The sequence below is a fragment of the Erinaceus europaeus genome, chromosome 7 (genome assembly GCF_950295315.1).
Source record: "Erinaceus europaeus chromosome 7, mEriEur2.1, whole genome shotgun sequence".
NCBI classification, from domain to species: Eukaryota; Metazoa; Chordata; class Mammalia; order Eulipotyphla; family Erinaceidae; genus Erinaceus; species Erinaceus europaeus.
This window is the reverse complement of record NC_080168.1, coordinates 23,213,296-23,239,854: the sequence shown is the minus strand read 5'-3', so window position 1 is coordinate 23,239,854 and position 26,559 is coordinate 23,213,296. Positions and strand designations below refer to the sequence as shown.

Below are 26,559 nucleotides of genomic sequence, written 5' to 3'. Positions count from 1 at the left end.
ACATGGCTAAGGTCCCAAAGTTCAATCCCCTAAACCACCATAAGCCAGAGATGTGCAGTACTACATTATTTTGTTTTTTTTTTAAGCAATAAACTTAAACTATGTTAGGTTTTATTTCCTAATTTCAAAGTTATATCAGGATTACTATCTGTAACACAAGTTATTTCTCCCACTGAAGTACTAACCAGGCCCAACCCTGCTTAGCTTCCAAGATCAGACGAGATCGGGCATGTTCAGGGTGGCATGGCCGTAGACAGCTTGTTATTTCTATCCAGCAACTAACTGCATGATCTTCAGTCAATATTTGTTGAAAATAAATATGCATGCTTTATAATAGACAAAGTTCTTAGAGCCAAAATATACAAAGAACTCAGACAACTCATCATTACACTAACAAAGTAGGAGAGAGGACATGGATAGAGTTTTCACTTAAGGAAATATCCAGATGGCCAACAGACTTCTGTAAAAGCAATCCAAGTAACTGTTTATCAGATAAATGCAAATGACGACAACAATGAAATACCACTGTGAGAAAGGCACAGATCAAAAAGAACAACAGTGTGGGAGTATGGATCGATCTGCCAACGCTCATGCTGTTGGAAGCAATTACAGAAGCCAGACCTTCCACCTTCTGCATCCCACAATGACCTTGGGTCCATACTCCCAGAGGGATAAAGAATAGGAAAGCTATCAGGGGAAAAGGTGGGATATGGAGTTCTGGGGTGAGAATTGTGTGGAGTTGTACCCCTTAGCCTATGGTTTTGTCAGTGTTTCCTTTTTATAAATAAAAGTAAAAAAAAAAAAAAAAAGACAAAAGGACAAGTGCTGGAGAGGATGTGGGTAAAAGGGAACACTTCTACACTGTTGGTGGAAATGCAAATTGGTTTAATCCCTTTGGGAAATAATCTGGATTCCTTAGAACACTAGAAGTGGATCCACCCTATGAACCAGCAACTCCTTTCTTAGGGATCTAACAAAAGAACAGGGGAAAAAACTATTCAAAGAGAGCTATGTCCACCTATGTTCAAAGCGGCACCATCTCTAATAGTCTAAAAATGGAATTAGCCTAGATGTTCAATGACAGATGAGTTGGTGAATCAAGCTATTGCAGATAGACACAAATGAATACTACTCAGCCGTCAGAAATAATGAATTACTTTCCTATACCTTGAGGAGCACTTCATGAATCCTGTTAATTGAGATAAGCCACTGGAATAAAGATGCATAGTGGATGATTTCACTGATAAGTGGTACTTAAGAAGAAGCAAGTGAAGAAAAAAAGGAATCCAGGGTGAAATCTGGAGTGGTTGGGGGTGTAGTAAAGCAAAGCAAAGGACTCTGGACTAGGGAGAAAGAGGAAGGCATTGGGTACGCAGTGCATGATAGTGAAGATGGATTTGGGTTTGTGGTAAAAGTGGTGTGCAAGAAAGAGACTGAGCTATGGCGTCAACAATAGTCAGTAAATCACTACTTTCCCCAATAAAATGATAAAAAAAATGTATTAAAATATTTGCTAATAAGATTTTGGTTGAGAAAATGAATGACTCAATTATTACATAATATATGTCCCCTGTATATTGAATATATAAGAAAGCTCAACTCAGAGTAGGTGTTGGTGGCAATGAGCTCTCAGCTCCCACTCTACCTATTCTAATTTAAGGAATAAATTCTTGAAATAAATAGATAAAATGTTTCAGGTTTTAATAAAATAATAATAAGGCTGCCTGCTAGAAAGACAAATGACTAAATCTACTGGCAAGCTCATCCGATCACTGTCTATACTCTATTGAGTGAACAGTAAATGTGCAGAACAATTTTCCCAGGAAATTCCATAAACATTAACTTAAACTCAAAACATTCTCCAAAAGTTCTTGACTATATCACTCAGGGTATAAAAGCAGTTTGCACAAAGTAGCACCAGAACAATAAGCGTGCAACTCTAAATATCCAATGAATGCGTTTTTTAAACTGAGGTAGTGATTTCCCAATGAATCTGGCCAATTAAAAATTTTCTGCAGAGAATTCACTTTTGGAGAAGTCATTAATGACCACCATGAGGAGGAGGTCAAAATATCATCTTGAACAGGAGATTATAAGTTTATTCCGCTCCTTCTAGATGACCTTGAGAGATTTATGATAAGTGTGAAAAGTAACTGAAGATATGATAGAAATTGCTAATATACTCGAACTAGAACCTGAATAGGTGGCTGAATTGCTTCAATCTTAATTTAAAAATCAGTAGTGAGGAAAAGTTTTTCATGGAAGATCAAAGAAAGTGTTTTCTTAAAATGGATTTTCTGCTGGAGTAAATGCTATTAATATGACTAAAATAACAACAAAGGATTTGGGATACTACATACAATTAGTTGGCAATTGCAGAGCTTCATACTAGTATTAAAAACTGTACTTTGCAGGAAATGCCATCAAACAATAAATATCAGCTAAGGAGAAATCCTTTGTGAAAGGAAGGGTCAATCAATGAAGCAGACTTACACTCTCATTTTAAGAAATCACCACAACTTGGGAGTAGGGCTGTAGCGCAGCGGGTTAAGCGCAGGTGGCTCAAAGCACAAGGACCGGCATAATGATCCCGGTTTGAACCCCGGCTCCCCAACTGCAGGGGAGTCGCTTCACAGGAGGTGAAGCAGGTCTGCAGGTGTCTATCTTTCTCTCCTCCTCTCTGTCTTCCCCTCCTCTCTCCATTTCTCTCTGTCCTATCCAACAACAATAATAACTACAACAATAAAACAACAAGGGCAACAAAAGGGAATAAATAAATTAAATTAAAAAAAAAGAAATCACCACAACCATCTCAACCTTGAGCATCTGACACCCTGATCAGTTAACTGACATTAACAATGAGACAAGGCCCTACTTCAGCAAAAGCCTAGTCAAAAGTTCCATGTATTATAAAAAGGTTTGTCTATTTTCTAATAAGAAAGAAAACTCGGGCTTAATGCGATGCCTGGTGTCAAACTGGAGATCCCAACTATCAAGTCCAGTTCCACAGACATGGTACCACCTCCCAAACTGCATTTATTGATTTACTTAACCACACCTCATTCCGCTCCAACTACTGCTAGTGCTGACACTAGAAACTAGGACCTCTCATACACAATGCTTCACTCTCTCCAGTTCTTACAATTATTTTTCAGATAGAGGCAGAGAGATAAGAATAGAGAAAATGAGGGGGCTGGGCGGCAGCAAAGCGGGCTAAGTGCAGGTGGCTCAAAATGCCAAGGACCCGCATCAGGATCCCGGTTCGAGCCCCACGTTTCCCACCTGCAGGGGAGTTGCTTCACAGGCGGTGAAGCAGGTCTACAGGTGTCTATCTTTTTCTCCCCCTCTCTGTCTTTCCCTTCCCTCTCAATTGCTCTCTGTCCTATACAACAACGACAACAATAATAGTAACGACAAAACTGATAAATAACATGGGCAACAAAAAGGGGTAAAAATGGCCTTCAGGAATGTGGATTCATGGCGCAGTCGCCAAGTCCCAGCCATAACCCTGGTGGCAAAAAAAAAAAAAAAAAAATAAGAGAAAATGAGAGAGAGAGAGAGAGAATAGCATTCAAGTTTCCTTCAATGTGTCAAGTGCCAGGCTTGAATAATTAATTTTTATTTACTTATTTTTTAAATTTATTTTATGTATTTATTCCCTTTTGTTTACCTTGTTGTTTTATTGTTGTAGTTATTGTTGTTGTCGTTGTTGGATAGGACAGAGAGAAATGGAGAGAGGAGGGGGAGAGAAAGATAGGCACCTGCAGACCTGCTTCACCGCCTGTGAAGCGACTCCCCTGCAGGTGGAGAGCCGGGGTTCTAACCAGGATCCTTATGCCGGTCCTTGTGCTTTGCGCCACCTGCGCTTAACCCGCTGCGCTACAGCCCGACTCCCTATAATTAATTTTTTAAAACATTTAAAAAATTTTTTAATATTTTATTTACTTTCCCTTTTGTTGCCCTTGTTCATTTTTATTGTTGTTGTAGTTGTTATTATTGTTGTTATTGATGTCGCCATTGTTGGCTAAGATAGAGAGAAATGGAGAAAGGAGGGGAAGGCAGAGAGGGAGAGAGAAAGACACCTGCAGACCTGCTTCACCGCTTGTGAAGTGACCCCCCCTGCAGGTGGGGGGCCAGGGGCTAGAACCGGGATCCTTACCTTGGTCCTTGTGCTTAGCACCATGTGCGCTTAACCCACTGTGCTACTGCTCGACTCTCGAATATTTTAATTAAAATATTTACATTTTAATCAAATATACAGCTGTTACACACTTAATAGACATTAGCATCATGTAAACATAATTTCTATATATACTAGGAAATAAAATTCTGGCAACTCAATTTATCATAGTAATTGCTTCATTACACATTGGATAACCAAACCACTAATATCTGTAAAGTGTAACTGTCTGAATTTTACTTGTATGTCTTCTCTAACCTTCTCATCATATAGATGTCCTTTCCTTAAGTAAGAGGCAGACAAAAATGAAAGGTCTGCCTTTATATCACTTTATTATTTTGCAATGCCTCCCCAAGGGCAAAGCATTTTTTGGTACACTGAAAAATTTAATTTAATTTCAGAATTTTTTTTTCACTTAGGTGCACTTGTCATAGCCTAATTTTGCACTATAGCCTTTGTGATAATGTTATTATCAAGCTGTTGTGAAGCTTCATCATTGCCCTTGATTTAATATGCTGGTTTCTTGTCCATTCCCTTGATATTTTACTAAGTCATGCAAAGTCCCTGTTAAGCTTCAATCTAGTAAATTGTCGTGATGCTGCCAACATCTGATTTACTAACTGTTGTAAAAACAAATCATTTTTTTTTACATTTTCTAAGTATAATTCCACATAAATCTGTATCCATAAGTGCTGTCCCAGGTCCATTTACTAGTATATAACATAAAATGTACAGTATAAATGTGTGTGTGTGTGTGTGTGTGTGTGTGTGTGTGTATGTGTGACTGAAAGATAAAGGCAAACAATAAATAGCATTAGACCTTTTAAGTATTACAATCTGGTAGGGGATAGAAACTTGCACAAATAAAATATAAGGGAGCATATCAAATGTATTATTTAATTCCTAATATGTCATTCATATATGAGAAAAACCTGGTGGAAGCAGAAAAGGAGCTAGATAATGTTTAATGAGATGAGAGCTTTGACGTTGAGTTTTGAATTCTTACTTGATTCATTAGAGGGTTATCTCCTCCCCCACACCAACCCCCCAAAAATGGAAAACACTAAACGAAGAGAATCCAAGGGGACAGACTTATGAATGCTTCAAAGAGATTAAGATAGGGATTGGAAAATTGTCTGTGAGCCAGGACACCAGCTATTTCTAAGAAAACAGCTTTACTGTCTAGTTAAGTGAAAGAAAAAGGTTTTCTGTGTATTTGTTTTCTTCTTTCACACACTTAAGTTATTGGGGAGTGAGAAATTGGAATCCACAGTAGTTCTCCCTACCTTTTATTTGTTTTTCTAAGCTTTCAGTTACACATGGTCAACCATGGTTTGATAATAGAACATAAAGCCTAGGGAGAAAAGCATAATAGTTATGAAACAGACTTTCATGCCTAAGGGTCTGAGGTCCCAAGTTCAATCCCCAGCACCACCATAAGCTAGAACTAAGCAATATTCTGGTGTGTCTTTCTGTATCTTTCCATCTGTATTTCTTTCTCATTACAATAAAATAAAAGAATAGAACATAAAATATTTTAAATGATATAAACCATATTTATATAACATTTGTTACACCATATGGTTTTAGTTGTTCTATATTATTATTAATTAAAATTATTAGTCTCTCACTGTGTTAATTGGTAACATATGCATTCTATTGGGTGCACCAGCCACCCAGACCTTAACCTTTGCATTTCTAAGATCTGCTGAAATTGACAATCGGTTTACTAATATTTCACACTATACTCTCCCTCTCCTTTGTTTCTAAAGCCCTGATTTATGATAAAATCTTCTGGTATTTGTCTTTCTCCTTCTAGTTTATTTTGACTTAGTATGAGTCCTTACAGTTTCCTTCATGTTTTAGCAGAAGACAAAAATTTATTTTCCTATAGCTGTGTTATTCTATTGTGTGTATATACGACAGCATCTTTGGTCACACATTGGCCTTTAGACGCTTCATTGTTTCCGAATCATGCCTGTTATAGCACTGAATTAGTAAAATCTTGCCTGGTTCTCAAGAAATATATGCTATTTCTCCCCAGTGCCACCAGAGTTTAGATAAAATAAAACATACATAAAATTCTGCTCTTGGATTCCATCTACATAGCTACTTGTCCACAACCAATGGCATTTCTCTTCCAAATAAAATAAGAAGAAACCCTCATGTCTCTGTCTCTATTAACCATATTTTACTTTTTTACTTAAGGCTTTGAGATTAATATTTGGGAGGCTTGGTTGTCATTTTAATAATATTTGCTTCTCCATTTTAAAAAATATTTTATTTCTTGCCTTTTGTTGTCCTTGTTGTTTTGTTGTTGTAGTTATTGTTGTTGATGATGTTGTTGTTGGATAGGACAGAGAGAAATGGAGAGAGGAAGGGAAGACAGAGAGGGGGAGAGAAAGACAGACACCTGCAAACCTGCTTCACCGCCTGTGAAGCAACTCACCTGCAGGTGGGGAGCCAGAGGCTCAAACCTGGATCCTTAAGCCGGTCTTTACGCTTTGCGCCACCTGCGCTTAACCCACTGCGCTACCACCTGACTCCCCTTGCTTCACCATTTTGTGTAGTTTAATTTGGTTGGTTTGATTGATGTGTATTTGTACAGCCAGAAAGACAGCCTGCCAGTGTTACTGTCAGATCAATATTCTTGAGCTTCTTTTCCTTAGCAAGGTTTCAATGATTACCAAAACTCAATCTGAGCAAAAGGATCCTCACAACTGGTTATGTGGATTACTTTATGTTTTCATGGTACAAACTATGCTTTCCATTAGCTCTTTACCTAATTAAGTGAATAGAAATGCTTTAAATTTGACAATAGCCAATCATTCTCATCTTCCTCTTCTTCACTTCTGCAGTATTTTCTTTTAACTGTTATATATATATATATATATATATATATTATTTTCATCACTATTATTATTGTGAAGCTCATCAAATGTACTGTATATGTAGCATCATTACAGTCTTACTCTGCAGCAGGCAGTATGTATGTTTGTGAGTTATGTTAGCACTCACAGAAAGTCTGTAATATGCAGACTTTCATTATCACCATTTCACCCTCAATCAGAGATCAAGATATGATATATGTAGAGGAGGGGCCAAATCTTTCATAATGGTGTTGATCTTGTTACTTAAGATTAAAAAAAAAATCTACACTTCCTTCCTTAAAATTTCTTGCATGTCCCTTAGAAATTCACCATGCCCTTTAATAAACCAGAGTGTATAAAGCATTCGGAAAGGAGATCAGCTTACATTTATAGTATATAATTGGTAAGAGCCTTAGGCAGAAAGACAAACATAGCACATGGCCTGCAGGTTGCTAAAAGAATTCCCTAAGTGTCAAGATGCTTGGGTATTAGGATGAAATAGTCTTTTGTGGTTTCCTTGGACACTCTTCCTCTAAAACAGTTGCGGCAAACCTTTTGCTGTGGGCTCCTGGTTGTGATAATATAAGGTAGAATAAAAAGGAAGAAGTCATTTGGATCTTGATTTTTTAAATTTTCCCACCAGGGTTATTGTTGGGTAACTCAGTGCTGGCACTATTAATCCACAGCTCCTGGTGGGCATTTTTTTTCCTTTTTTTTTTTTGTTCTTTTTCTATTTTATTCAATAGGACAGAGAGAAGTTGAGAGGGGAGAGGAAGATAGAGAAGTAAAGAGATAGACAACTGCAGACCTGCTTTACCACTTCTGAAGCATCCCCGCTGCCTAAGGGAGCCAGGAACTCCAACCAGAGTCCTTGTGTATAGTGATATGTGCACTTCATCAGGTGTGCCACCGCCCTTCCCTAGAATCTTGATGCCAACCAACTTTTCCATATCTCCCCTCTTCCCAACTTATTAAAGCTCTTTGTTATGACTTAGTAATGTTTTTGTCTTTGTTACAATTATTTTATTTGTGTTAATTTGGGTGATTATATTCAACATATGTGAGTCAAAGTTGGAAAGTTTCAGATGAATAGGTTTACTATGATGTCTCTAATAGTGGGAGAAAGGGGGCCGGGCAGTAGTGCACTCCATTAAGTGCACATAGTATGAATCATAAAGACCTGCTCAAGGACCTGGGTTCGAATCCCCATTCCCCACCTGCAGGGTGGACACTTCATGAGTGGTGAAGCAGGTCTGCAGGTGTCTTTCTCTCTCCCTTTCTATCTTCTCTTCCTCTCTCAATTTCTCTCTGTCATATCCAATAAAATAAAAAAAAATGGCTGGAAGCTCAGTGGGTTAAGCGCACATGGCGCAAAACATAAGGTCCAGTGTAAGGATCTCAGCTCAAGCCACCTGCAGGGGAGTCCCTTCACAGGCCGTGAAGCAGGTCTGAGGGTGTCTATCTTTCTCTCCCCTTCTCTGTCTTTCCCTCCTCTCTCCATTTCTCTCTATCCTATACAACAACAATGACATCAATAACAACAATAACTGTAACAATAAAACAACAAAGGCAACAAAAGGAAAAATAAATAAGTATTTTTAAAAAGCATTAAAATACAATTATTTTTTAAAGCAGGTATAAATGATTCACACTGATCTGCCTTTTCCTCCAGGCCATGGTCAGTGTGTGTGTGTGTTTCTCATGTACCTATGAGTGTATGTGTATGTGCACAAAACACCTTAAAATACTGCCTGTGATATATAAGTAGATACAGATATATAGATATATGGATATATACAGATATAGGTAAAAATAGGAAGGAAACAACTAAGGGATTTCCAAAAATGCATTTCATATTCCATTTCATCTACTGTAGGGAACTGGAAATATTATTTTGACAGTCTTTACTAGCAATAGTTGATGGAGTATTCTTTTACCTTCATTTTACTTAAATATAGACCTCCTCTACATATTATCAATGACCATAACTCCCAAAAGACTGGCTCCTCTTATATTTTGATATCACAATTCTTTAAAGACAAAAATCAAGACACTGGGACCCAAATAAAAGTTTTCAAACTTATTCTGTCCCTTCATGTTCCATCTAAATTGAGGCAAAGGAGATTATTTCAGCTTTCTGACAGCTGAATACTACTCTGCAAATTTTGCCCATGTGTCACTGGGCATCTGTGTTGTTTCCAAATATGAGCTACTATGAACATGGGAGTATGTAGAACTCTGGAGGGGGACTGTAGGATCACTGGGTGGATATCTAAGAAATGTATTGCTGAATCATTAGGCTAAGTCCATCTCTGGTGAAGGAATTATGCTAAGTGTCATAAGAAAGAGAAGAGCAAATACCAGATGATCTCACTCATAGGAAAGAGCTAAGAAAGAAGAAGAGGGGAGTTAGGCGGTAGTGCAGCGGGTTAAGTACAGGTGGTACAAAGCGCAAGGACCAGCATAAGGATCCCAGTTTGAGCCCCAGGCTCGCCACCTGCAGGGGGGTCGCTTCACAAGCGGTTAAGCAGGTCTACAGATGTCTTTCTCTCCCCCTCTCTGTCTTCCCCTTCTCTCTTCTTTTCTCTCTGTCCTATCGAACAACAATGACATCAATAACAACAACAATAAAACAACAAGGGCAACAAAAGGGAATAAATAAATATTGAAGAAAAAAAGAAACAAGAAGAGGAAAAACACAAGGTGAAACCTGGATGGGATATGAAATGTATCCCAACAATGTAGAATTCTACAGGAGGGGAGGGAGGTGGAAAGGGTATGGGTACCAAGTTCACTTTGATGGAGAGGGACTCTATGATCAGTTTGGGGGTGGGAGGTTGGGCCTATGTATCAATAATTGTCTTGTGGACCATTTGTTTCCCAATGAAATGTTTCAAAACTAAAAATAATTAACGTAAAAGAAAATATTCAGGTCCAACATGGGACAAAATGACCAGGGAGTATTTTTGCATTAAATACCTTTTAGAAAAGTGAAAGATTTAGCTGACAGAATAATGAATCCACATTTTTCTTGCCTGTGTTATATCTGTTTTATGGATAGAAAAAAATTGTATTTCAATATAGCAATTTCTGTTGACAAGAAACTCAATTAAAATGTAATGATGGTTGTGTTGCTGATAAAACACCTAGTACTAGTAGTCCACTCACTATTTCTACTCTATAAATTGGTAATCAGCCTTTCTTAGGCTCACTAATACAGGAAAGAAAACAAAAGATGCTATCTCAGTTGGCAGCCACATCAGAAACTCCGAGAATACTTTTTTCTGTGGGTTGCATTTTCAGTCTTTATTGTAATTCTCCCTTGTCTACAATCCAATCTCTTTTAGATCCATATGGTGCCAATTTCTTCAAAGCTTATTGCAGTAATATTAAAAAAAATCTCAATCTAAATATCAAATTAGCCCCGGCATTATACGGAAATCCATGTGGACTCACAAAATTTCCCCTTCAGGCCTTGAGATTCTATTTATGTGTTTCTTTGTTTCTTATGAAGAACAAATTGTATTTAACGTTGCATTTTATAAAGGACTTAAAAATTTCTGGGTGTCCCCCAAAGTATTTGACTTTACTGGCATTTTTTAAAAAGTCACAACTGGAAAAATATCAGTATTTGAGTGATGATAATAAAAATTGCTTTGGGCTGAAATTCTGTCTCACAGTCCACAGGAAAAATTTGCAGCTAAGTAATAAACTTGGAAAATATGGGTTTATAATGGAAATGTTGACAGACTCTAGCAGGCACTACTGTAATATCATGAATCTGATTTAAAAGAAGTTTTCAATAATGTTTTCCAAGCCAGTCTTTTGGGAAATGCAGGTTTAAAAAAAAAGATTTTTGATTGCTTCAATGATTGATGAAAATGTGAGGAATTTGTGTTCAGACACCTCAGGGCACCTCTGAATAAGATCATGGTCACCTGTATCAGAAGAATAAGCATAAGGCGACTAGTGTTTTGTAAGAAGTCATGTACTTAAAGTACCACTAGTACATATATTTGATATGATTGTCTATACATGTCATAGTGATTATACTGGTGTGTTCTTAGAAAAAAAGTTAGTAGTGGAATAAGTTATCAGCATATATACGAAATATGTATGAAAGACAGAAATCTATTTTTGGGGGGGTGGGGTACGGGAACTAAATTCAATGGACTTACACATGTGAAAAATGATATTTATAATTGTGCTACATTCTCAGTCCCCACTTCAGGTGTATTCTAGTAGGAGTATTTTTTAGAAAGACAATAGCAAGAAGATCAGTGACTGCGATCATAATTCTATAATAAATCAAATTATTCTATCAATATGTATAGGGTGTATTCTCCCATAATCTCCATGGGACTATGGTGCAAGGTACCTGACCAAGAGAAATTTTATCCCTAAAATTTTATGATTAATTCTATACCAAAAATTTAAAATTGAATGTCATTCAATAACCTAAATAGGAGATAGTACCTTGGCCATAGGTAATGTCAATTTGTACTCACTACCATGCCCTTTCCAAAGAGTTATGCAATATAGTGACTCTGATAGAGGCAGAGTGTGGAAAGGCTTAGGTTGGGCTCAGGAGTGCATCGTCTTTCCCAGAATCACAATTCCAAGCTTAACAGTTATGGAACTTTGAACAAGTTATGTAATATCTCTCAGTTTCAGTGTTTTGATATAAAGCAGAAATACTACAAATACTATTAGCAAGCGGTAATAATAATAATAATAGGTAATGTTGAGAAAGATATCTATCAGGCATTGTACAAGCAACTTTACCTTTGGGGACTCATTTAAATAAATAATGGTATCTATTTTTGTAGTTTGTGTAAGGATTTAGAGAGGTATCTCAAGTAAAGCAATTATCCCAGTGTCAAGCATAACCTTAATGCAAATGACAGCTGATTTTGCTATTATAGGATTGATCTGGCTTTGGGAACATTAGGTTCAAGTGACATAAGGCAGGGGGCTAGGCTAAGTGCACATAGCGTGAAGTGCATGGATCCAGGTTTGAGTCCCCGGCTCCCCACCTGCAGTGGGGTCACTTCACAAGCAGTGAAGCAGGTCTGCAGGTGTCTATCTTTCTCTCCCCCTCTCTGTCTTCCCCTCCTCTCTCCATTTCTCTCTGTCCTATTCAACAACAATGACAGCAATAACAACAACTACAATAATAATAACAATATACAACAAGGGTAACAAAAGGGAAAAAATAGCCTCCAGAAGCAGTGGAATCATAGTGCAGACACCAAGCCCCAGCAAGAACCCTGGAGGGGAAAAAAAAAGAAAGAAAGAAAGAAAGAAAGAAAGAAAGAAAGAAAGAAAGAAAGAAAGAAAGAAAGAAAGAAGGAAAGAAAGGGCATTATTTTCTACTGTTGTTACTGCCATGAACTGTCCTTGCTGATCTATATGAATCTCAACTATAACAAGACAACCTTTTCCATGAACACTGGTTGCACAGCAGAGACCAACAGGAACCAGGGTTCTCCACTTGCTGCTCATGAAGGGTGTTTATCTATAGTCTTGATTTGTGGATTACCATGTGTTCTTACAGTCTGTAGTGAAAACAGAACTATTTTGGGGTGGTTTTGATGTAATATATCAAACTCTTAAAGAAGCAGCCATATAAACCTATTAAAGCAAAAAAAATACATAATGACACTAACACTTTGGAATGTATATGTAATAATTGGTGAAATTTTAATAAATCCTAATTCATTTTACTACACTAACTTGGATAATTTTTATTCTATACCATAAAAATATGAAAATATAGGTATATTGTCTATCTTTTCTAAAAAAAAAATCTTCAAAGTGCAAGGACCAGAGTAAGGATCCTGGTTCGAGCCCCCCGCTCCCCACCTGCAGGGGAGTCGCTTCACAGGTGGTGAAGTAGGTCTGCAGATGTCTATCTTTCTCTCCTCCTCTCTGTCTTCTCCTCCTCTCTCCATTTCTCTCTGTCCTATCCAACAACAAAGACAACAATAATAACTACAACAATAAAACAACAAGGGCAACAAAAAGGAATAAATATGTAAATTTAAAAAATAAAATAGATTATAAAAAATCTTATTTCTAATTATAAAGTTCAATTACATCTGACATTAATCTATGACTGAGTTTGAAATTTATTCAACAAGTACCCCATAACAAAGTACTTGACATAAGCCCTATATACTGCAAGTTCTAAAAGAGTATCCCCATTAATAAACTGCATCTGTGCTAATGTAACTGCTGGGGCAATAACCATCAGAGTCCCCAGTTCCGGTCCTTGCCAGTAAAAGTGCACTAGGAATGGGTGATGTAGTGCTGTAATTATACAATTAGCCTTGTCAAGGCATAGAGCACTGGGAATAGTAGAATCCTGAAGCTTAAAATGTGGCTAGGTGATAGATGACTATCATTAAGCTCTCCTTTTTCCCTTTGTGATGGGTTAGATATTGAGTTGAGGGAAAGTATCCTTAATAAAGGATAAAATTTTTTACCAAGCCACTCTTCATGTGCTGCTAATTGCTGAACTCACCTTTCTTTTCTAAACTTCACTTATATTCTCATCATCTCATTTTTGCCTCTCTCTCTCTCTCTCCATATATATCTATATCTATCTATCTATCTATCTATCCATCTATCTATCTATCTATATATATATTTCAGTAAATTTCTTTTCATCCATTAAAGCTATATGGTAGAATGTAAAATTTTGTATACAATTTTAGCACTGCATTTTTTAAGTATACCATTTTTAATGACAATAATTACCCATCTCTCAACATCATCCCTCCATTTCTCTATATGCCTATTAATTTGATTTCTGTGGATTTTTTAGTAACAAAACTATTCTATACTAGACATAAATCCTTACAACTAATATATATGTATTCAAGATTCTTAAAATTCCAGACAAATGTATATACATGGACACATGCAAATTAATGTTTATATATACACATACATATAAGCAATTAAACGTATAAATCCAACAGGATATCCATGTCATAAGACTGTCATTTTGTTTTATTGAACATGATATAATTTAGAATTCTGAGCTGTCTCAGAAGGTAGAAGACTGACAAAGATGTCTTAATTTTTTTTTATTAATTTACTTTCAGGCTGTCTTTATTATTAACCTAATTTTCTCCCTTCCTGCTCCATGCCTTTCTGGGTTTGATTGGACTATCTCTCTTTTGCAGCCAGTGACCTGCTAAACCATTTTCTGAAGCTAATTAGAAGGTTCAGAGGTTAGAGTGTAGATGTTTTCCCTAAGTAATTGAAGGAGGATCTAGTACTGCATTCTGACAGCTGTATACCTCCTAGGTCTATAAACACAGAGAACCAAGGTGGTTGTTTTTTTTTTTTCCTTTCATGTAATTATTTCAGGTTTTTTTTTTTAATCTATAGAGGACATTTTTTTTAATTTAAAATTTACTAAGGCATGCAACAGAGAACTGCATACTTATTATAATGCACTGGCTACAGTAAATTCAAAAGGTGTTATCAAAATGTGTATTTTGAAAGGTACGTATCATGCCAGGTCTTAATCACTATCAAAAACCAAGAAGTAGGAAGTTTTTGTGGTTAAAAGATCTATGATGACACAGTGAAATCAACCTCTGGCCTAAATGTGATGGTGATTCTATGAATTCATGTATGTGATTAAATTGCGTAGAACAACAAGACAACAAATAACCCCATCCAAAAATGGGGGGAGGACTTGGACAGAATATTCACCACAGAAGAGATCCAAAAGGCCGAGAAACACATGAAAAAAAATGCTCCAAGTGTCTGATTGTCAGAGAAATGCAAATCAAGACAACAATGAGATACCACTTCACTCCTGTGAGAATGTCATACATCAGAAAAGGTAACAGCAGCAAATGCTGGAGAGGGTGTGGGGTCAAAGGAACCCTCCTGCACTACCGGTGGGAATGTCAATTGGTCCAGCCTCTGTGGAGAACAGTCTGGAGAACTCTCCGAAGGCTAGAAATGGACCTACCCTATGACCCTGCAATTCCTCTCCTGGGGATATATTCTAAGGAAGCCAACACATCCATCCAAAAAGATCTGTGTACACATACGTTCTTGGCAGCACAATTTGTAATAGCCAAAACCTGGAAGCAACCCAGTTGTCCAACAACAGATGAGTGGCTGAGCAAGTGGTGGTATATATACACAATGGAATACTACTCAGCTATAAAAAATGGTGACTTCACTGTTTTCAGCCGATCTTGGATGGACCTTGAAAAATTCATGTTATGTGAAGTAAGTCAGAAACAGAAGGATGACTATGGGATGATCTCACTCTCAGGCAGAAGCTGAAAAACAAGATCAGAAACGAAAACACAAGTAGAACCTTAAATGTAATTGGCATATCGCACCAAAGTAAAAGACTCTGGGGTGGGTGGGTGGGGGGAATACAGGTCCATGAAGGATGATAAATGACATAGTGTGGGTTGTATTGTTAAATGGGAAACTGGGGAATGTTATGCATGTACAAACTATTGTATTTACTGTTGAATGTAAAACATTAATTCCCCAATAAAGAAATAAAATTTAAAAAATGCATAGAAAAGCAAATAAATGAATACCTGAGCTTATGCCAAGTTGGTGAGATCGAGAGAATCACTGTTGACTTTACCAGCATCAGGTTCCTGGGTTACATTATCAGTGGGGAAACGGAGTAAAAAACAAATATAACTTCTCTAAAATTTCTGTAAACTTCTGTGAATATACTGATTTCAACACCTGAAAAATACAAGTTTTCAAAGGGCTGAGGAAGTAGGAGTTGGGGGAGTCTGGAGGCGGGAAGGACAGAAGTGCTTTGTCATTAGGCACACTATGGTCCTGTAAAGTCACTTAATATTCTCTTCCTTTGTTACTTCTATTCACGGCAAAATGCAAGTTCTAACTCCCTGGATTACTGGAAATATCTTGAAACCTGTGGAGAAAATTGTATTGTATGTATATACCTCAAAGATCCCGAATATATATAAATATATCACAAGTTTCTGAGAGCAATGTTTTTAACAACCATCTAGCTGTACAATTTGAGAAACAAAAGCTACAGGGGAGCAATAAACGAGATATGCCAGTCCTGTTACTTTGAGTCTACTTTTGAGAAAATCACTCTGCTTTTAGAATTTGCTTCAATACCAAGCGTCACATAGTCATGACTAATAGATATAATGTTGAACACTTTACACACAGGAAGAACAATTTGATCCATTTGGATTGAAGAGATTTCACCTTTATGGGGAAAAAAGTACATTAAAAGTGCTAGCTAAAGTATAAATTTACAGTAAAAAAAATTAAGTTCTTTACTTTTTGAATGTGTGGGGCAGCTGAACGAAAACCTTTGCCGTTTATAAAATGGAGTAACTCCCAAGCTGAATTAGAGTTGCTCAGCATGTCATACAGAGCCACAGGCAAAACCAAAGTGAAGCTAGCTAGCTCTTTTATAGGTTAGACAAGAAACAACTTAAATGACTTCTAAGTGAGACACCTCCATATTTCACATAGACCCCAGGAAATAATTAAGATTTCAGTACAATACTGGGACCCAGTGCTCTGGAAACTGCTTCAATAAACTTCATTTTCATCTGGTACTATCGAGATTCCCTCTCATCCCTTATTACACATTATACATCCACCTCAGAATTTGGTCATAAATAAAAAGTGTGGAGCTGTTTCAGGAAGTGGATAAATGTTAAATTCAAATTCAGCCAGGTGCTTTACCACCAGTTTGGGAGGGTGAAATGTCATTATACATTCTAATATAAAGATGGAGGGGGAGAACTATTAGTAGAAAAAGAGAAAAAAATACTTGGGAGGTATACTAATATCACAAATATTCTTAGAAGTAAAAATAAGCTCACTACCTCTCATTTAATGCATTGGACTTTTTGTAATAACACTGGTTTATAAGGCAAAAGGGCTTGGAGTATACAGCGTCTATTTCATAATAGAGATAAAAGTGAAAGAGCACTTCTAAATTCTCGAATACAGTAGTGTTGGGGGTTGAATGTGAGGCCTCTGGGGTCTCAGACAAGATTATATATATATGTGTGTGTGTGTGTGTGTGTATGTATTTATAGGTATATATATATCAGAATTATCACTGGATCTTAGTGCCTACATAGCTCCACCATTCCTGGAAGTCTTTTTTTTATTTCTTTCTGTTTTCAATAGAGGGTGAGAGACAAAAAGGAAGATAAAAATGAGAAGGAAAGATGGAGAAAAGAGACACTTATAGCACTACTCCATCATTCATAAAGCTTCCCCACTGCAGGTAGAAACCAGAAACTTGAGAATGGGTCTTCTAGCATAGTAACTTGAGCTCTCTATCAGATGTACCACAATCTGGCCTGATACTTCTAAATACTTGATGAGTCATCTCTCATATATGCTGCTTTATAAATTGATTTTTGTACGTACTACATTATGTTCACCACCCAAAGTCTCATTTCTACCTTCCATCATATAAGTTATATCCCTTTCACCTTTACTTGCCCACCTTCCACTTCTCTGCCTTCCTTGTAACCACCATTTTGTTCTCAAAATGTGAGCTTGGTTTTTGTTTAAAGGAGGAAAAGGTGCATTGCATGACCTCAACTGTTCATACGAACTCTAATAGTGTAATATTTTCTTGTTGATGTTTTTCTCCTAAATAACAAATGAGGGTTCTACAAATCTTGTGGTGTAGAGATAAAAGAGTTATCAGATGTTAACTGACACATGATGGGTTGTTGGAGTTTGGGGGCTATTTGAAGGTTCAGATTCTGATTTTATCACAAAAAGTACAATGGTCTTAACCAACTGTCACCTGCCTAGTCTCACATTTCACCAGGCCCAACATGCACAGTCCTAAAGCTGCTGCTCTGTGAAGACCTTGGGAACACCCAGGGTCTCGTGAAGTCTCACCACCCTCTGCTGCTGCAATTATTTGTTTTTGTTTAAATTTGCAAGTAAGAGTTCAATTAACAAAACAATAAATTATGAACTAAAATATCTATTGGGGCTCTTTGCTGCAGCAAAACTTCAGTATGTTCTGGTATTCATTTTGTTATTGATACTTCAATTTATTGGGGGGTGTTAGTGGTTTACAGTATACTGTTAACACACAACTACTACGACTTCTCTTCTCCCCTTGATTGGTGTTTAGGAGACACAACAAAACCCCAATGTCCCTTCATCTCATCCTCTCCCCTACTTCCCTAGAGTCCTTTGCTTTGGCGCAATGTACCACATCCAGGCCAGCTTTCACCTGTGTTTTCCCTTACTGTTCTTTGTTCATAAGTTCCACCTGTAAGTGAGGTCATTCAGTATTGGTCTTTCTCCTTCTGGCTTGTCTCATTCAGCATGATGCCTTTGAGATCTGACTATGATTTGCATAGGTGTTTTTTTTTTTTTTAAATAGCTGCATAGAAGAGACCTATGCACATCAATGTTAATAGCAGCATAGTTTGTAATAGCCCCAAACTGGAAGCAACCCAGATACCCAATGACAGCTGAATGGCTAAGGAAGCAGTAGTATTAATTTTTGAAAGATGATAGTTCCAGAAGGTGGCCACGAGTGGAATGAGGGTAGAGAGACAAATGCTACTGTTCTCAATCTGTACTTACAGAGGTGTTAACATTTCTTACAGGACAGTGTGTGCATGGATGTTCAGACCCTGAAAGACTAAACACAGTGAGTCAGGACTTGTGGGAAGAAAAGACAGCTATTTTATGGAGAAGGAAAGCTATGTCAAGCCAAGTCCAGTCAATCCAGAGGTTCAGGCCTGAATCAGCTGGCAATATGTCAAGCCAGGACATAAGTGAGCCAGATTTTTATTTCTATATACATTTGTATTTTTATCAGTTTACATTAATTTGTTATCACTCATAAGTGTAGAATTGTTTCATTGAGAATCTACTACAACTATAATAGGGAAATAAAATGGATTTTGAAAAATTCATTTTATTTCAGAAAAATCTGCCTTAAAAATCAACACTTATTTTCCTCTACAAAAAGACAAAAAGGGTTTTTCTCTTACTTTTCTCCTCCATCAAAATTCCCTTAGCCAACAATTCTAAAGAAAACTAAAGCCCACAGGCATATGGCTACAAAATGCCCAGTGGCTCACCTGGCTAAGTACATACCTTAACATGTGCAAGGACCAGGGTTCAATTCTCTGTCCCCTACCTGCAGGGAGATGCTTCACAAGTGGAGAAGTAAGTACTACAGGTCTGCTTCCCACCTCCAGGGTTATGGCTGGGCTTGGAGCTGCACTATAAATCCACAGCTTCTGGCGGACATTTTTTCTATTTTATTTGTAAGACAGAGAGAAATTGGGATGGAGGAGGAGACAGAGTGGGAGCATGAAAGACAGAAACCTCCAGACCCACTTTGCCACTTGTGAAGCATACCCCCTGCAGGAGTGGACCAGGAACTCAAACCCAGATCCTTGCACAGGTCCCTGTGCTTCACTGAGTGTGCCTCTGCCTGCACCCTGTCTCTCTGTCCCTATCTCCTACCCTCTTAATTTTTCTCTAGCCTACCAAATATAAAAATTTAAAAAGCAATTGAAAACAATGTCAAATTTCATAACAGAATTTTCATTGACTCCAATTATGAATGTGATATGGAAAATTAAAAAAAATATTTAGGAAATTAGAAATTGAAAACATGCTTAATTGAAAGAAATCTATACAACTTGTCTAAATACCAGGTTAAACATTGGAGAATCTTTTCTTTTTTTAATATTTTATTTATTCCCTTTTGTTGCCCTTTTTATTGTTGTAGTTATTGTTGTTGCTATTAATGTCGTTGTGCTGGATAGGACAGAGAGAAATGGGGAAGACAGAGGGGGGAGAGAAAGATAGACACCTGCAGACCTGCTTCACCGCTTGTGAAGTGACTCCCCTGCAGGTGGGGAGCCAGGGGATCGAACCCAGATCCTTATGCCTGTCCTTGCGCTTTGCACCACCTGCGCTTAACCTGCTGTGCTACCGCCTGACTCCCTGGAGAATCTTTTCTTAGCAAACAGAAGTTGGCTGAATTCTTCAGCAAAAATCTGACTGTCTGAAGCTTTAACTATACGTAGAATCTAAATTATTTTTATTAACAATATTAGTATTTATTTATTTATTTATTTATGCCTCCCATGTTATCACTGGGGCTCGGTGCCTGCACTATGAATCCACTGCTCCTGGAGACCATTTTTCCCATTTTGTTTCCCTTGTTGTTGTGCTTGTTGTAGTTGTTATTGCCATCATTGTTACTGTTGTCATAGCTATTGTTGTTGTTGGATAGGACAGAGAGAAATCGAGAGAGGAGGGGAAGACAGAGAGGAGGAGAGAAAGATAGACACCTGCAGACCTGCTTCAGTGCTTGCAAAGGAACCTCCTGCAGGTGGGGAGCCTGGGGCTCGAACCATGATCCTTTCGCCGGTCCTTGCGCTTTGCGCCATGTGTGCTTACCCACTGTGCTGCCACCCAGCTCCCAACAAGATTAGTTTTTAATGAAACTAGTGAGAATTTTATTTCCATTGTTTTTCAGTGAGAACTTAAAGTTGAGTCAGTTTATAATTTAATCAGGAAATTAGTCACCTTTATGGAGGAAATACAATGGACCATGAATATAGATGTTTAGTATAGCCTGGGAGGGTTGAACTTGTGTATGTGTGAGAAAACAACTCAACCAAAAATAAATAGATAATTGGGATGGGGAGGGAGTGAAGACAGCTCATCAGATAGGTTACTTGCATTGCTAAGTCAGATGATTCTCAGAGTTTCTCTATAAAGTCAATTCTATCACACCTCCATTTTCACTACATAGACATAGCTAAATACTTGTAAAACTGTGATCTGAACTCATTCAGGTTTAAGAGTTTATCTGTTTTGACTGGGAGTATGGACCGACCAGTCAACGCCCATGTTCAGCGGGGAAGCAATTACAGAAGCCAGACTTTCTACCTTCTGCAACCCACAATGACCCTGGGTCCATGCTCCCAGAGGGATAGAGAATGGGAAAGCTATCAGGGGAGGGGGTGGGATATGGAGATTGGGTGGTGGGAATTGTGTGGAATTGTACCCCTCCTACCCTATGGTTTTGTTAATTAATACTTTCTTAAATAAAAAAAAGAGTTTATCTGCTTAACACAAAATAGTTCTTTTAAAATTCTCAATTTAAGAGACACTTGCAGCCCTGCTTCACCATTCTCAAAGATTTCCCCCCGCAGGTAGGGACTGGAGGCTTGAACTGGAAACTTGAGCATTATAACAAGTGCACTCAACCAGGTGCACCACCAACCAGCCTTCAGTATATACTGACAAGTCTGGTTGCTTCTAGTCTTCCTGGCCTAATATTACAGTTGATAGAGTATTTTAAAAAAGTCATTATTAGAAATGCATTAACAATTTAAGTCCAGTGTTAAAATTCAATCAGTTTCTGAAACTCTTCATCTGGTCATCTTATAATTTGTATAATACAAATGCCAAATGTTAATTTAAAACCTTCAGACAATTTTTTTTTCATTCTGAGAATAAATTCAAAGTGGAAAAAATGAAGCTTCAGAGAGTCAAAGCAGAAATTAGAAATGAATCATAAAATACTAACCTGAAAAATTATTTGAGAGATGTCATAAGTTTTCTTTTCTAAAAGTATTGTTTAATTTATTATTGAATGGAGAGAAACTGAGGAGGGAGGAGAGATAGAACACGTTTCACTTCAGACTGTGTCCAGAGACGGCAGGCCAGGAAAGTCAACAGTCCAGTTCCATTACTCTGGTGAGACCTATGCTAGCTCACATGACTCCTTAATCCCATCTTGGGTGGCTCACTTTCTAATGAAGTTACAGAACCTAGATATGGATCAGGGCCTAGGAGATAGGGCACATGTGCACATGTATCCATAATTTAGGAGGAAATATATACTTTAAAGTAAAAGTGTGCAATGGTCTGCACTGTCAGTAAATTCAGCAAGCAAATAAGAAGACCTAAAGAAGACACCATAAAGTACTTGATCCAATATTTTCTACTGAGTCAGGCGGTCGTGCAGTGGGTTAAGTGCACGTGGTGTGAAGCGCAAGGTCGGGAGTAAGGATTATGGGTCGAGACCCAGGCTCCCCACCTGCAGGGGAGTTGCTTCACAGGAGGCGAAGCAAGTCAGCAGGTGTCTTTCTTCCCCCCCTCTGCCTCCCTCTCCTCTCTCCATTTCTCTCGGTCATATCTAACAATGACGACATTAATTATAACAATAACTATGCCCAAAGTTTGGCGTCGTGCGAAGATTATAGCGGTTTTGAAACCAAAGAAAGACCCAACACTGGCCGCCAGCTATAGACCAATTTCTCTCCTCTCTGTGTGTTACAAACTCCTTGAGAGGCTGCTTCTGTCACGTATTTCTCATCTTACAGAGAAATTCCTATCACCCGCCCAAGCTGGTTTCCGCCCAGGAAGATCTACCTGCGAACAAGCCCTGGCCCTCTCAACTTACATTGAAAATGGATTCCAGAAGAATTTAAAGACGGCTGCTGTCTTTGTTGATCTCACAGCAGCCTATGACACGGTCTTGCACCGTGGTCTCCTAGTCAAGATCTCAAGATGCCTGCCTCCATGGGTGGCCAACACTATATCGTTTCTTCTTCAAAACAGAAGATTCCGGGTGCATCTGGGTGACAAGTCTAGCAGATGGAGACTTGTCTCTAGTGGCCTCCCCCAGGGCTCTCTTCTGGCTCCTACGCTATTTAATATTTACATCAATGACCTCCCAGAAACTTCTTCAAGGAAGTTCATCTATGCCGACGACATCTACTGTGCAACTCAGGCATCCAAGTTCGACATACTCGAGGAAACATTCACGAAAGACATGTCTCTGATATCTGATTATTGTAAAAAAATGGCGACTAATCCCTAGCACTGCAAAAACGGTATCATCTGTTTTCCATCTGCACCATGCCTCGGCCTCACGTGAGCTTAATGTGCAGCTTGGCGATACGAGAATCCGGCATGAAGCCCAGCCAGTCTATCTTGGCATTACTCTCGATCGCACTCTGTCATTTCATGAACATCTCATAAAAACTGCAGCAAAGGTGGGCGCGAGGAATAACATCATTGCAAGACTGGCCAGCTCCTCATGGGGCGCGAGCGCTTCCACACTACAATCATCATCTCTGGCATGATGCTATTCCACTGCAGAATACTGTGCCCCAGTATGGTTCCGTAGCCCCCATGTCCACTTGGTCGATTCCGAATTATATTCCTCCATGAGGTTAATTTCTGGAACCATCCGTTCCACCCCGGTTCCATGGCTGCCAGTTCTTAGCAACATCGCCCCGCCAGATATTCGTTGGGATGCGGCATCATCTAAGTTCATTTCCCACGTCTACGCTCGACCGGACCTGCCAATATACGCGGATATCTTCGCCCACCCTGTCCAATGCTTGACGTCTCGTCACCCAATCTGGTCCCCTATGCCTACACTGAACTTCTCTGTTCCAGTCTCTTGGAAACAGAGTTGGCAGTCAGCTGAGGTAAAGAACAAACACCTCATCACAGACCCCTGCAAGCGTCAACCCGGCTTTGACCTAGCACGTTATGATTGGGCCCTCCTCAATCGCTATAGAACAGGCCATGGCCGGTGCGCCGCTATGTTCCATCGCTGGGGAGCCAGAGACGACCCGAACTGGCCCTGCGGCTACAGACAGACTATGACCCACATAGTCAACGACTGCCACCTCTCCAGATTCAAAGGAGGTCTCGAAACTTTACATCAGGCTCAACCTGACGCTGTTGACTGGCTACGGAAGAAGGGCAAACGCTAGAAGAAGAAGAACAATAACTACAACAATAATAAAAAAAACAAGGGCAACAAAAGAGAAAATAAATTTAAAAAAGACTCAAATATTTTCTACTTAGACCTACATACCTTCCTCACTTACTTCTTATTACACTTCCCTCAGTAACTCTGGGTGTCAGTGTCAGATAAAGTGGGTTACAAAGTGGTTGGATGGGGGCAAGAGACTGATATACTCTTATGATGACCCCTTAGGTCATCACCAAGCCACCCCATCATCTGGGGCCCTAGGCAGGGAGTCCTGGGGTTCCCACATAAATATGATGGGGCTAGATCTCTAACAGATCCCTCTCTCCACCATCACTTTTCGTTTCCATCTGGAAAAACATCAGAAACTCTCTTGTGGGCCTCTATAGGGCATTGCCCTCAATGTAGAACAATGGTAGAAACTACATGAATCTCTGAAGAAAGGTTGGGTCAACATATTCTACCACTTGAGGAAGATGCGACCTGAAATTAGTGCAGCCTAGAATCTTCCTAGCTATGACTATGGAATGTGAGCTCAGACCTATAGGGATGCAGAGGTTACATAGGCTCCTGTGGTAAATATGAATAAATATGGGCCCTAGGTCAGATATATGGGGTTTACAGTTTATAGTATTTATATACTTTTCCATACTTGGGATCTACTCTTTTCCATGCCCCAGCTTTCTCGTCCTATTCTCAGCTCTGACACTATCTTCCCAAAGAATACTTTTAGCCCACTTGCATGTTAGCTGTCCGGCTAAGGCAAGAACTGGTAAAGTCATGGGTCCTTGGAATATACCTAAAATAGACCTACTAGCTTCTTCCAAGATGAAGACCCCAAATCTCATCTGCTGTATTCTTACCTTTAGGTTCCTGATTATAAACAATTTGTTCTGTTTTATATCTTAATGCTTTTCAGTCACCATATTCCAGATGCTACCATGATGCCAACCTGATTTCCCTGGGCAGATAGATGACTTCAACAATGTACCCTGGAACCTTACCTTTTCAGAGCCCTACACCAAAGATAGAAACAGGCTGGGAGTATGGATCGACCTGTCAACGACAATGTCCAGAGGAGAAACAATTACAAAAGCCAGACCTCCCACCTTCTGCGGCCCATAAAGACCTTTGGTCCATACTTCCAGAGGGATAAAGATTAGGGAACCTTCCAAGGGAGGGCAGGGTATTGGAAGTCTGGTGGTTGGAACTGTACCCCTCTTATCCCACAATGTTGTCAATCATTATTAAATCAGCAATGAATTTTATAGTTTGGTGTAAATATGCATGTGAAAAGGGAGTTAAAGTTCTCTAAGAAATATTTATCTAGAAAGAGAACTGTTTAAGCTAATGTCTTGCTTTAGATAAATATAAATGGTTTCTTTGAACATAAAATTGTACAGCAGAAGTTTCACACTGAATTGCAGGGCATGGATGATTTATCTGGCTACTAAAAAAGCTTTAGGAATTTGAGCCTAAAGCTTAAATTTGGAGAACATATAATATATACATCTCTAGCTTCTGCAGATAGAAACTGGAAAGTCAGATAACAGAAAACATCATGGGTTCTTAGAGGGTAATAGTTGTCCTTGAGTTCACTACAGAAGCACATCTTCATTCACCCCAAGTATTGAAACTCTACATATGCATGTTACATGCCTGAGACCTTACACCAGAACAAAGTACTTGAACAACTTTTGCAAAGACTGACAGCTGAACATATGTACTATTTCAATAAATCCATATAGAACATAATGATTCAAATATGCAATATACCAGAACAAAGAACCAAATATATAGCAAGATTTCCTCCTGGTCAGGGAGATGTTTCTTTGTGTTTCTGCTCAGTGGAACACTAACAACACAGTACATAATACAACAATCCAAAGATACATCTGTTAGCATGAGCTTGATCTGTAGTTTGATTGTAAATATCTCCCTATAACTTTCAATATAGCCGTGCATTTTATTTTATTTAAGCCGATTAAGCGATCTGATTTATTATCAACATTAAAACTTCTAGATTAAGAGAACACAGACAAGAGATAAATCAAGTCTATGGAAAGTGATGTGCACTTACCTTAGCTATCTGGACACACCAATTTAGCAGCAGCTGTGACCCAATGTTATCCTTGTGTTCATGGACGTAATCCAATAGGCAACCATGGGGCATAAGTTGTGTAACAAGTTGGATTGTTGGGCTCAGACACACTCCCAGCAACCTGACTAAGTGTGGATGGTCCATACTTGCCATGATCAGAGCTTCCTGTAAGATAAAATTGAATACTGTCATTTCAACTCAAAGTTCCTTAACAATTATAATTACTTGAACTGTACTAATGGTGCTGATAATGACTTTGAAAATGTACTCTCACTCAGTGGAATCAATTAAAAATGAAAAGGCATTATTGAAGCCATTATAATCTTGGAGTAATTTAATTCAAGTGAAATTAAATGAAAAACAGACTATATAGCTATTAAAATGGAAAATGTTATATAATAACTGCATATGCAATCATTGGCAGTATTTTATCTTTTGTACTATGGACATTAGACTTTATTTACTGCTAAGTAAGTAGAAATTGAATCTTAACCTATACTGTAGATTATTAATTTTGGTATTTGACTCTGAAGTTAAATAATACATACAAACAGTTATCTGCAAAGATAGAAAAAAATGACCCCAAAACATATGCCATCCACTA

The 26,559-nt window shown here is 38.4% G+C and overlaps 1 protein-coding gene across 2 annotated transcripts in view; it reads right to left on the bottom strand.

The window, feature by feature from the left end:
* The window catches only part of ERBB4 (erb-b2 receptor tyrosine kinase 4), a 1,141,529-nt gene that overhangs the window by 179,181 nt on the left and 935,789 nt on the right, over positions 1–26,559 (bottom strand). For both annotated transcript variants that reach the window (XM_007524518.3, XM_007524517.3), the window contains exon 20: positions 25,935–26,120. In XM_007524518.3, coding sequence (XP_007524580.2) covers positions 25,935–26,120 — 186 coding nt within the window. The remainder of the gene's footprint in view (positions 1–25,934; positions 26,121–26,559) is intronic.